This window comes from Passer montanus, unplaced genomic scaffold, assembly GCF_014805655.1.
Source record: "Passer montanus isolate IOZ18808 unplaced genomic scaffold, ASM1480565v1 scaffold5, whole genome shotgun sequence".
Taxonomy (NCBI): Eukaryota; Metazoa; Chordata; class Aves; order Passeriformes; family Passeridae; genus Passer; species Passer montanus.
The window spans coordinates 17,012,778-17,025,228 of NW_024369929.1; the positions used below are offsets into that span (position 1 = coordinate 17,012,778).

Here is a 12,451-nt window from a genome sequence, read left to right on the forward strand (position 1 = left end):
TGGATATCCCAAGATTTCAGGCCCTGACAAAGATTCCAGGCCCTGACAGGACATGGATGTCCCAGGATTCCAGGCCATGGATATCCCAAGGTTCCAGCCCTGACAGGACATGGATGGTTCCAGCCACAGCTGGAATGGAGCTGGGAAGCCACTTGGCTTCCAGAGCATTACAGAGAATATAAAATATCCTGAGTTAGGCCAAACAAGGGACAAAATCCTTCTCCCTGGCCCAACAATCCCATCCCGTGCCTGAGGAAAAAACTCTCTTGTTGAGAGGAAAACTTCTCCAGAGCCAGGATCCAACAGGGATGTGGCAGTGCTGCCTTTGTGCTGCTCCTTTGAAGTGGCTGGCTTGGTGCTTTTAGCAATAAAAGTTAAAATATCGATGCCTGAAAGCAGCATTGGAGTTGTGGGACATAATTCAGGTGTCTGAAGGAATCAAGGGGCTGAATCTGAGTAAGGAGGATCCTGTGATGTTCCTTCCCTCTGGAAAAATGATGGGTCAGGTGAGATGCAGGGATACAGGAGAGCAGAGCTGGGATCCATCCACAGGGGTGCTTGGGAGAGTGGAGAGTTTGGCCGTGGAATGTTGGCATGGAAGTGTCCCCTGATCTTCCTGCAGGTCTTCAGGAGTGCTCCACCCCATGAGTGATTTACAGAGTGAATAATCACACATAAATGTCTGTCCAATTGCACATCAGTTCCAGCTGATCTCTCCTGTATTCTGTTTATACAACATAGCAGAAAGAGTTATAAAATCCATAATATTTATGGATTAATTGTAGCCCTTGGAGTATTTCCAGGCTATTTTCATATATATCTTTAGGCACAATTTCAAATAAGCTCCTTCACATCTCTTTACTCCCTTCCTTTCCCACCCCCAGGGTGGCTCTGCCTGTTCCTCCTGAGGATTAACTGTGAGTTGAACAGAATCTGAAGTGGATTTGAAGGGATGAATGCAGCAGCTGAGCAGAGCCAGGTTCAGTTTTTCACCTGTTCCAAGGTGGAGAACGTGGCCCTGGCACTTCCCTTTCCTCAGGGTGTTTGTGACCTGTGGGGGTGCCAGCAAGGGAAGAGGGATTTGGGTCTTTACTAAAATGCTTCCCCTCCTGTGGTTTTGAAGTGCTTGGAAAGGTCAAGGGTGCAGCATCCATTGTGGTAACTGGAATGAAGCAGAATGGCCAAGGTGGGACAAAAAGCAGTGGGAATTTGGGATTTCTCTTGGCTCTGGAGCCCAGATCTCCTGAATCCCACAGCCTGTGGAGGGCATGGCTGAGGGGTGTCAGGTATTCAGTTTTGGGATGCAGAGCCCTGCTTTGGCACGGGCTGGGATGGATTTAGTGATGGCTGAGAGGCTTTCCCAGGGAGAGGACCTGGCTGCTCCCAGCCCCATGCAGCAGGAAATGCAGGAATGGTGGGTGTGGGCTGGCAGTGCTGCTGCTCCCAGAAGGTGACAGAGCTGGGGGCTCAGAGCTTGTGGCTGAGGGGCAGGAAGTGCTGATGTGTAAATAAAGTTCCCCAGGTTACTGGGGAACTTCAAAATTTGGGGGGCTTTAAAGACCATCCTGAGATTGATGCCTCAGGTTTAGATTTTCTGTATTTCAGGTTCTGAGCTGCTTTAGTGGGTGGGTCTGGGCTCCACGCTGGGGATGGTGAGCTCTGCACAGAGCAGGGAGACAAAACAATTCCTGCTCCAGCTGGGCACCAAGGACAGATGATCCAAATCTCAGCCCAGGAGCACAAAGCCCGTGGAATGAAGAGAGGAAAACAAGGATGGGACTGCAGGGGCTGCAGTGGGATTGGACACTGAGCTGCAATGTGCACATGGAGCAGAGCTGAGCCCAGGGACAGAGCCGTGACCCTCGTGCATTTTGGGGCCATTTGGGTTCATCTTGGGTGCAGCCCTGGCTGGGCTCTGCTGCTGCCCAAGGTGGATCCATGGAGGAGATCCTTGAATCAGTCCCTGCTTTATTCTGGAGCTCTGCCCAGCCTCTGCTCCAGCTCAGCCCTCACAAGGCATCAAGATGAGCTCCCCCATCAAAGTGGATCCTCTCAGCATTTTCCCCCCTCAAACCCCCTTGGGTTCTGCTTCTCCAGAGCTCCAGCACGGCCTTGGCTGCTGCTCCAGGGGCAGCTGGGGCAGGGAGCCCTGGGCAGGGCCATCCCTGGGCTGTCCTGGATTTCCTGCCCTGCAGGCTTTGCATTTAAACCTCTCTGAGTTCTCACATTTTCAAAGCTCACGTTTGCTGCGTGCCCTCATCTCAGCAGTTTTGGTCTCGTTGGGAGGTGGAGGTGAAATTTTGAGCAGTGGTGTTTGATGGAGGATTGATAATTGATATTTATTTGATAATTGATAACGATGCCTTCTGTTGTTTGAAGGAAAAGCAAAATGAGGCACCTCACCTGTCTGGGGAGGGAAAACAAGGATTGGGGAATGTCCTGAGCTGGGAAGGATTCTCCAGTCCAGACACCCCAAAATCCCACCCTGTGCATCCCCGAGAGCATTGCCCAAATATTCCTGGAGTTCCTGGGGCTGTGCCCTTCCCTGGGGAGCTGTCCCAGTCCCCCCACGCTTGGGGGAAAATCCTGGTCCTGATTCCCACCCCAAACCCCAGAGCAGCTTCCCTCCTGCTCCCTCCCACAGGAGCTCCCCTCTGGAATTAACCAGAAATTCCACATTTCTGGTTAAGATTTGGACCAATTTAGCAAATCCAGACCATTAGTTAGTGAATAACCAATTAAGCATCTCTTGTTTTTCTTACAGCATGCAGCAAAAATTTTCTCCTCATCCTCTTCCTTACAGCTCTTTTTGCCTTTGGAAATAAACACAATTATTGGGAATCTTTGGGAATGGGCCCATTTAATGATATCTTAGATAATTCTTCTGTAAAGTGCACGTTTCATTTTATTCCAAGCCTTTCTTTAATACATTCCTTTCAGTATTTAATAATTGGTGATGCTGGTGGGAAGGCGAACCTCAGTTTATTGGGGTTTAGGAAGCATCACCACCTCAACTCCGTGATCCCAGAAAATTCCTGAAAGATTGGAAGGTTTCTGTGCCTGAGTGGAAATTCAGAGTGGCTTTTTCTCAAGACAGCAAGAGGTATTTTACTGCAGAAAGATTGTGTGGCTATTTTTAGGCCTGGGTACTGGTGAGGTGGAACAGAATATTTTTAGAGCTGTAGAAAATGCAGCCACTCAGGCTGGGTTCTTTTTTTCACACTGGTGCTGGAGGGGTTTTCCAAAATAAAGAGCAGAATTAGTAGAAAATGGCTTTTCTGTATAATTTTTATTTATTAACTAGGTGATCTGTGGATATACATATATATTTTATATATACTTAAACATACAGTGTGTATATATTTATATATATATAGTTTATAATTTATAATTCATTATTTATATTTGTATTTATTTGTTCCTGTATGATTTTAATTGGTTTGACCCTGTGAATACCATCTATTAAAAGAGTTTTTCCCTCAAGTTTTGAGAACTTTTTACCTCAGTGAAATATTTTAAGGAAATCCACAACCAGCAGGACATAACTTTGTCCCTCAGTTAATCTGTACCAATCCTGGATCATGCCTGGAGTGAGGTAAGCCTGGAATAATTCAGGAAATGGTGGTGAAATCAGGAAAAGAAAAGTTTGGGAGAAGAAATTCTGTAACTTTTTAGGTGTTTTGACTTTTCCAAACTCTGTTGCATTCACAGTACAAAAGAAAATATTTTAATATTTAATTAATCATAGTTCTGGAAAAGAAACAACGAACCCAACCCCCCAAAAACATTCCTGGCATCTCTCTGAAGAATGTCCATATTAACTCTGTTGTCCTGGCTTGCTTCCAGCTTTATTGGATTATAAATTCTATTTCCATCCTCTTGGTTTTCAATTGCAGATCTATTTTTACCTTTCTTTTATTAAATAATAATCATTGTTTGCAGGGCACAGTTGTGTTTGTAGTCATCAGAATGATTTTTTTTTGTCTAAAACTGTATTTTTCTAGTTTCAGTCATCCTCCAGAACTTGTAAAAGTAAATTATGTGCTTGATTTGCCAGGATCTGTTTGGTGTTTCAAGCACAGCAGATACACCAGATGAATTAACAGAAATCTGTCAGCTTTTCTGCACCCTGCAATTCCAAATTCCCAGTGCTCCTGCCTTGGAGGATCTCAGATCTTTGGGAATAGAGGAGGTGGAGCCAGAGATAACCACAGAAATTTGGTTTTTAGGGGAAAAGCTGCTCAGTGTTTAATGTGGTTTGGTGGGATCTTCACGCATCATTTGTAGGGTGAGCAGGTCTGGAAGGACTTGATGTGGGCATGAGAAGATGATAAGGGAGAAGATTAGAGAAAACCACAAAGAAAAATCAGATTTTGTGTCTTTTTTAGAGGCAGCTCCCGTGCCAGGGGCAGAGTTGTGTCCTGGGAGTAGCTGAGGAGCCTGCCCACAGCTCAGTTGTAGTTCCAGGGAGTCCCTGCCTGCTCTGCTCCGTCTGGCAGCAGCTTGGAAATATTTTGATTGCCTTTTGGAGCATCTTTGCCTAATTAGCAGGTTTTTTTCCCTTCTCTCTCTGCAGTCTGGCAGCGAGGGCTGCACACAGAGCAGGGCTGGGGAGCAGGGGGGCAGAGCTGCTCTCCAGGGAATGCTGCAGCCCCGGGATCAGGGTCTGCTCACGGCCCCTGGGACACAGTGAGCACACAATTCCAGGAGGGTTTGGACTGGGAGGGAGCTGAAATCCCATCCCCATCCCAAGGATCCCATCCCGTGGATCCCATCCCATTCCATGGATCCCATCCCATCACATGGATCCCATCCTGTGGATCTCACGGATCCCATCCTGTCCCATCCCATGGATTCCATCCCATCCTGTCCCATCCCATGGATGCCATCCCCATCCCATGGATTCCATCCCATCCCATGGATCCCATCCCATGGATCCTGTCCAATCCCATGGATCCCATCCCACTGATCCCATGGATCCCGTCCCATCCCATAGAATGCCATCCCCATCCCAAGGATCCCATCCCATGGATCCCATCCCATCCCATCCCCACACCCTCCACTATCCCAGGGTGTTCCAATCCTTCTCTTGGACATTCCAGGGATCCAGGGAGTTTCTCTGGGTATTCCATCCCACCCCCTCAGAGTTTCTCGGATCCCATCCCATCCCATGGATCCCATCCCATCCCCACACCCTCCATTATCCCAGGGTGTTCCAAGCCTTCACCTGGACATTTCAGGGATCCAGGGAGTTTCTCTGGGAATTCCACCTCAGCCCCTCAGAGTTTCTCTGGGAATTCCACCCCAGCCCCTCCCCTCCCAGTCCCAGGGAGGAATTCTTTCCCAAATCCCATCTAACCCCACTTCCTGGCCATTTCAACCCATCCCCTGTCCTGTCAGTCCCTTTCCAAGTCTCCTCTTCAAGGCTGCAGCAGTATTTGTACAAAAGACACTGAAAACACAAAAACCCCCCCAAATCTCAAGCAGAAATGTCAGAGGCCTTTTTGAATTTAGGTTGTTTTCTGTCCTGGCACAGCTCCTGAGGAGAGCTGGAGTAGGGACAGCTCCCGTGGCAGAACTCAGGGATGTCCTTCCATGTTTTCTCCCAAATAAATGTATAAATGCTTGAATTTGACCAATACTTACTTGGATGTTAGGAAATACTTCTTTCCTGGGAGAGTGGTTAGGTATTGAAACAGCTTCCCCAGGGAAGTGTGGAATCACCATCCCTGGAAGGGCTCAAAAATCCAATTTTGATTTCATTGACAAGGTGCTGTTCAGTCAGGAGTTGAACCTGGTGAACTTTCAGGTCTTTTAATAACTCAGTGATTCTGTGAATGTGGAAGCTCAAACCCCACTTTTCATATCACTGTTTATTAAAAATAAATCTGTTATCAGCATGAGCAAAGGAAAAAGGATGGAATTTCAGAACCTTTGGTCCAAACTTTGTCACAGTTTTCCTGCTGCACACAATTCCAGTTCCTCCTGTTTGCTGTTTCCCTGCTGGATTCCCTAAATTGGAGCTGCTGCAAAAAAGATGGGAAAGGGAAAACTTGGGCAATTCAAGGAATTTTGGTAGCTGCTGGTTGGCTTCCCGAGATAATTGAGCTTTAAATGAAGGTGGCATTAGTTAAATAGTTAGCAGTTTTTAATTAGTGAAATGCTGGAGTTCCCACCAAAGGCTCCCAAAAACCTTCCAGAACTTTTCTAGGAAAGCCAAAGTTGACAATTTCCAGGCTAAAGCAAATAATACCTGGGAGCAAAACCAACCCAGCAGAAAAAACCCATGGAAAAGCAGGAAATAACAACTGGAATTCCCTCATTGCTCTGCAGTGCATGAGCTTAGCTAATTCAGCTTTTGTTAATTAGAGTTTGTAATTGTGATCTTGCCATTTATAGCTAAAAATAGGTGTCAAATTCTACGGAAGAGCAAATGTGAAAGCAGATTTTCATTGTTAATTGTATACATTGTGTCTGTTTCCTGCAGACATTGTGCTAGCAGGGAGGAAACGTATGCATTTCAAACCCTGAGTTATTTATAAAACTTAATTCTTTCTCAAAGACTCCAAGCAGCAGCTTCATGTCCCTGGTCCTGCTCATGCACAGCAGCAGGTAATGGGATAAATGAAGGATTTTGGAGCAGTGTGATGCAGGGAAGATAAAAAATGGGATTTTGGGAGGTTCCTACTGTAATATTTACACTCAGTGTCTTTGCTGTTGTTGGTTCCAACCCACCACACGCTGCTTGGAACAAAATCTCAATTCTCACCCTGAAATACTCACTCAGCTGTCACTCAGGGATGAGTCAAGAATGCATTATAGTAAACCAAAAAATGGGAAATTTATCCAGTGTTTAGTGCACAGATAATTGTATTGGTTTATTCAGAATATTTATATTATATAATATTTATTCAGAACTTACAAATTTATTCAGATATTTATTCAGAACTTACAAAATGATGAAGAATAATGAGATTGAAGTGCAACTTCCAAGCAGCTTTTCATTCGGTGTGTGTTGGTGTGTGGAATCATTCTCTGGGGACATGATGCTTTCTTTCAATTTATTCCTTAAAAAACCCTTTTCATTGCTGCAGTGGCCCTGTGAAAGGCTGTGCTTTAGCTAAAACCACTGTTTTAGGGATATTTAACATCAGTTTCCAGCAGGAGCATTTTACTCCTGAGCACTGTTTGGTTCTGGAGTGCTGTGGCACAGGGTGGAAAGGCTTTAAAATCAGATTTTATGGCTGCACATCTCACGAGTTCTTGGCTTATTCTGGATATATTTGGTGCATTGAAGTCCAAAAAACGTCAGGGTGAAATGTGAGATGTCCCACGTGTTGTGCTCTGCCCCTCTGTGAACTTTGACAGGCCGAGCCTGATCTGGTGCACGCAGGGAAATAAAAAAGTGATTGATGAGAAATCCTCAGATGTATTTTTATTTCATATCAGAGCACGTTTGACATGAAATTACAGCGATAAAAAGCCTTGATTTGCCTCAGCTCTGCTGTTATCTCCAGCCCTATTTTAATGTACACTTTATAGGCACATAAAGTTTGTTCATTGTATTTTTATTTACAGGAGGCTTCCAATGGCAACTTCCTCCAAAGCTCTTCAGAGCCAGATGTGCCTGATGCTGCTGAAGTTTAAAAAAAAAACGTGTGTTCTGACTTGATTTAATGATTTCCTGCTTTTTGATGCTCTCTGCTCTCTTGCAGCCTCAGATAACAGCCAGAGGTTTCGGGAAACCTGCTTTGCCTTCGCGCTGACGCCGCAGCAAGTGCAGCAGATCAGCAGCTCCATGTGAGTGGGCTGCAGCAGCCCTGAAATCCCAATCATCCACCCCAAATCTGCCCAGCTTTCCACAGCCCTGCTTGGGAACGGCAGGGGAAACTCCTCAGGGGAATTTGTGTGTCTCCTTGTGTGGGGAGGAGGGAATTCAGCCCCTCCGCTGACTTTGGGGTGGGTTTCTCTGGTGTTAGGCTCCCTAAAAATTCAGAATTCTGCTTCCTGCAGCTCTTACTTGCCACCAGTTTCTCTGTTAATTCGTTAAAAAGTTGTGACTTTATGAAAAACCAAAAATCCCCCCACAAAAACAACCCATAAAACACATAACCCACCTAAAACAAAAAACAACAAACAAACAAAGACCAAACCAACCAAACAAAAAAACCCAAACACAACCAGCAAAAAATCCCAGCAAACAAACAAAACAAAAAAACCCCAAACCCCAAAAAATATACAAAAAAAAAACTCCCACAAACCAACAAAAAACCCTCAAACAAAAACCCCCACAAAAACAGAGGTCAGACACAAATTTATTTCTTCAAAAAGTAAGAGCTCTTCCTTTTAACCTCTCCTGAGAGTGGTGGTTTGAGCAGGAGCAGCAAAGGCTGGTGTACATTATACATATACCTAAGTGGGAAATATCCATTTTTTGTGTAAAAAATAAGTGTTTTCCATAAACTGAACTTCCAGCAAACTCCTGAGGAATCTATATTGCAATACTGAGCAGCAGGATATTTTAATCAATTTTCTCTTGTTTCCAGGGATATTTCTGGGACCAAATGTGACTTCACAGTACAGGTCCAGCTAAGGTAGGGATTTTGTTGCCTGTTGGTTTTTAGGATTGATCAGCCAGGTCCTGCCCAGCAGGTTGGGAATTCCTGGATGGAAAAGAGCTGATTTTCCTCATGCTGCTTGATTTTTTTGTCAGTGTATCCTTCCTGTAACTCCACCTTGGTCATTCCATGTCCTGGGGCTGGAAAATCCATGAGCAGGGAGGGTTGGTTTTTTTTTTTAGCCTGGATATTCCAAGACCTGCTTCTTTAGGAATCACAGCCTGGTAAATTTGGGATTTTTTAATCAAATATAAATGGATTAAATCCTCTGTCTCAGCCAGGTGGGGTGGGATGGACCAAGATGAGGAGAGAATGAACAAACCCCTCTTGGATTGTGCATGGACAGGGATGGGGCAGGTCCCTGGGAGGAACCCGGGGCAGGTCCCTGGAAGGAACCCAGGGCAGGTCCCTGGAAGGAACCCGGGGCAGGTCCCTGGAAGGAGCCCGGGGCAGCTGAGAGGTTCTGCTGCTCCTGGGAATGCTCATTGTCCTGCTGGCAGCAGGAAAGGTGTGTCCTGCTGGGACCCAGCAGCAAAAACACCTCTTGGAACTGGAAAGAAATAAAACCAACAGCAGAAACTGCCTGGAAGTGCAGCTGGGATGGGGAAATGTCATTTGTAACACCTTGGTGTTGTGTGGAGAGATCAGGCTGGAGAAGAGGCAGAGAAGAAATTGGGGGTGGGATGAGTCAGGCTGAGGAATTCAAGGAATCTGAGGAGGAACCTCCAGGCTGCTTGAAGCCCCGTGGTTTTGGGGGGTTTTCCTGCTCAGTGACATCACTGCAGGGCTGTGTTCAGCAGGATCTGTCATGATTTCAGAGCTCACTGGAAAAAGAATTCCTTCGAGGAAGAGATGATCTTTAAATCGCTGTAAAAGTGAAAGATGATGGCAGCTCTTTGCTTTTAGGTTTTGTTTATCAGAAACCAGTTGTCCACAAGAAGATCACTTCCCACCCAATCTGTGTGTGAAAGTCAATGGGAAACCATGCAGCCTTCCAGTAAGTAAAATCTGCTTTTAATACTCATTTTGGGATGAATTATTGGGAGTTTTCTGCCTGAAAATGTATCCCAATCTTGGTTTTCACATTCTGGAGCATTGGAATGAACAGAAAAGATCAAGTAATTTGTTTTAGCCAGGTAGATCCAGAAGTTCATGTGGAAGTTAAAAAACCCCTTTTCAAGATCATATATTTAGTAATACTAACACGAGCAGGGAAAAAAGGATTGAATTTTAGAAACTCTGGTCCAAAGTTAGGGGTTTTTGTTTAGCGCTGCTGAGACAGGAGAGGTGGCAAAGTTCCCTTTGATACTCTTTGGGCAGGGTTAGGATTTTGGATTTCCATCAGGAGAAAGGGCTTCTAAAATGCTCAATATTTTATTGTCTGATCCCTGTCTCTTTGAATTAAACACAGAGCCTGGTCCAGGTGTATTGGGAGGGACAGGACACAAAAGCACTGTGGGATTCTTTTTTCTGAGAGCTGAAATTCTGGTTTTCAGGGCTACCTGCCACCAACCAAAAACGGTGTTGAACCAAAGCGCCCCAGCCGACCAATCAACATTACCTCACTCGTCCGCCTGTCCACCACGGTCCCCAACACCATCGTGGTGTCCTGGACTGCAGAGATTGGCAGGGTGAGTCAGTGCCTCTGGGCTCTCTTCTGTCTGCTCTAGACATAATCCTGGCAGAGGTATCCTGGGGTGACCACGGATGTTCTTGTTCAGCTGGAATTCCGTGCTCCCTCAGATCCCTTCCTCACCTTCGGGGTGGGATCTCTCCCTCCTCATCTCTGTGACTCAGGGAGGGCCAGATAAAGAGATCAAGGCATCCTCTAAGCCTTTTGTTTGTTGATTTGGCCAAACTTCAGACTTTGAAGCTCTTCCTGACTGCAGGGACTTGACAAAACTTGGCTTGGACTTGCAGGAGCGGGTGCCATCGAGCCCAGGGTGGCCCTTTAGAGCTGTGAGTGTGGACACAAAACACTGATTCCATTGATTCCATTGACCTTTTCTACATTTCTCCCAGCTGCTCTCCTTATCCTTCACGTTTAAAACCTCCTGTTTTCATAAGTTTTTTGTGTCTGTGGGGAGAAGGTTACAACTGGTGTTAGAAAATTGCTGATGTTCCACCGGGCTAATGAAATCTGGAACATGCTGCAAAAAGTGACTTCAGTAAATCAGCCAGGAATTACTGAGCTGCTTTCAGTGCTGGCACCAAAGCTGCTGGGTGGGCATTCCAGAGGCGCCGTGTGCTGCTGCCACTGCCCCCATCCTGTTTTTAGAAGTGCCCAGAATTGTCCTGAGGTGAAACTTTGGCCAAGAATTTGCCAGTATGCAAAGCCCAGCATGGAAAAATGCTTACACTCCAGTCAGGGACAATGGGCAGCTCTGAAACACCAGGGTGGCATTTCGGGGTGGATTTCTTGTGGAGCACAAAACAATCTCTATTCAGATGGTGGCATAAAGGATGGCTGAGTGATCCTGGTCCAAAAAAATCCTCTTTTATCTAAGAGGTGTCGCAGGTGTTAGAAAGAAGCAGTTCCAAATCAGCCTGCTTGGGTGAAGTGCAAGTGGGTGAGTCCCAGATGCTGCTCTGAGGGATTCCCAGTTCAGGATTTAGGGACAAGAAGTGCCCCAAGTTTGAGTCAGTCCCTTGGGACCTGGCTGGTTCTCAGGTTTCACAGATGAATCAGTTATAAAGAACATTTTGGGGAGCTTCTGGCATAAATAAGCATTATATCCAGAATTGTAGGACAGGGTTGGAGCAGCCTGGGACAGGGGAAGGTGTCCACCCATGGCAGGGGTGGAATGGGATTTAAGATCCCTTCCAACCCAAACCATCCTGGAATTCTGTAAAAAACAGTCCTTCCTAAACAGATTCTTTAGGATACAACCCTTCCTAAATTGATTCTTTAACACAGTCCTTCCTAAATAGATTTTTTAAGACACAGCCTTTCCTAATTTGACTCTTTGAGACTTTGACAGTGAAATGTGAAGAATTATTTTATATTTGGCAGTGCCTGTGTAGCACAAAGTCTGAGTTCCCCTCTCCCCCTTCCCTCAAGAGTCAGTTCTGGTCCCGACTGTGCTCCCTACCTTTGCTGGAGTCCTCACTGTGATTTTTACACAATCTGTTTCAAGAGCCTTCTGTACAAGATGCCTTGGGCAAGTTCCTGCCTTTGTAGATTCAAGCTGTCGGTAAATAATTTCACAACGTTAATTAGCATTTTTCTAACTCCTCTCCTAATTGAGGCATTAAACAAACAAGTTAAGGCAGTAGTGGTTTTTAACGATGTGAGAAGCATTCATTGTGAGAATAAAATATTTAAAATGTGGTGTTTCTGATGCTGCTCCACTTGGTGTGATTTTGTGGTGAGATATATCACTGAGATCCTGCCTTCAGATCCTAAATAAAGGATGGGGGATGTCACAATTACATGGATTTTTTTTCAAGTGGAAACGTGTGGCAGTTGCTGAGGGAAGCCTTTTCTTTTTCAATTTAAATTGTATGAATGCAGCTCAGGTTTAGCCAATGTTCAAATCAAAAAATAATTGATGCACCCTAATGTGAGAGCATGGATTTGGTCCTTTCCATTCTGGAGGCTGAGAGGTGTTGCTGCTGAGTCACATTTTTAGAAAGACATAACCTGATTTTTTTGAGATTATAATTAAAATGAGAGCTTCAGAAATCCCAGGAATTTGGGCTCCATGGCAGAAAGAGTTCATTCCATGAGGGAAGGTTCACCTGAGTTGTGGGACTTGACAGAGTTGGGTTCTGCCTCTGAGCTGCTGTGGTGATGAAATTCACATTTCAGAGACAATTGAGTGCAGAAGGAG

General features: G+C 45.4%; 1 protein-coding gene across 5 annotated transcripts in view; it reads left to right on the top strand.

Annotated features, from left to right (window-relative positions):
- PIAS1 (protein inhibitor of activated STAT 1) overlaps positions 1 to 12,451 on the top strand; it is a 55,514-nt gene that overhangs the window by 28,006 nt on the left and 15,057 nt on the right. For all 5 annotated transcript variants that reach the window (XM_039722831.1, XM_039722834.1, XM_039722833.1 and 2 more), the window contains exons 3-6: positions 7,716 to 7,800; positions 8,547 to 8,594; positions 9,525 to 9,615; positions 10,115 to 10,249. In XM_039722831.1, coding sequence (XP_039578765.1) covers positions 7,716 to 7,800; positions 8,547 to 8,594; positions 9,525 to 9,615; positions 10,115 to 10,249 — 359 coding nt within the window. The remainder of the gene's footprint in view (positions 1 to 7,715; positions 7,801 to 8,546; positions 8,595 to 9,524; positions 9,616 to 10,114; positions 10,250 to 12,451) is intronic.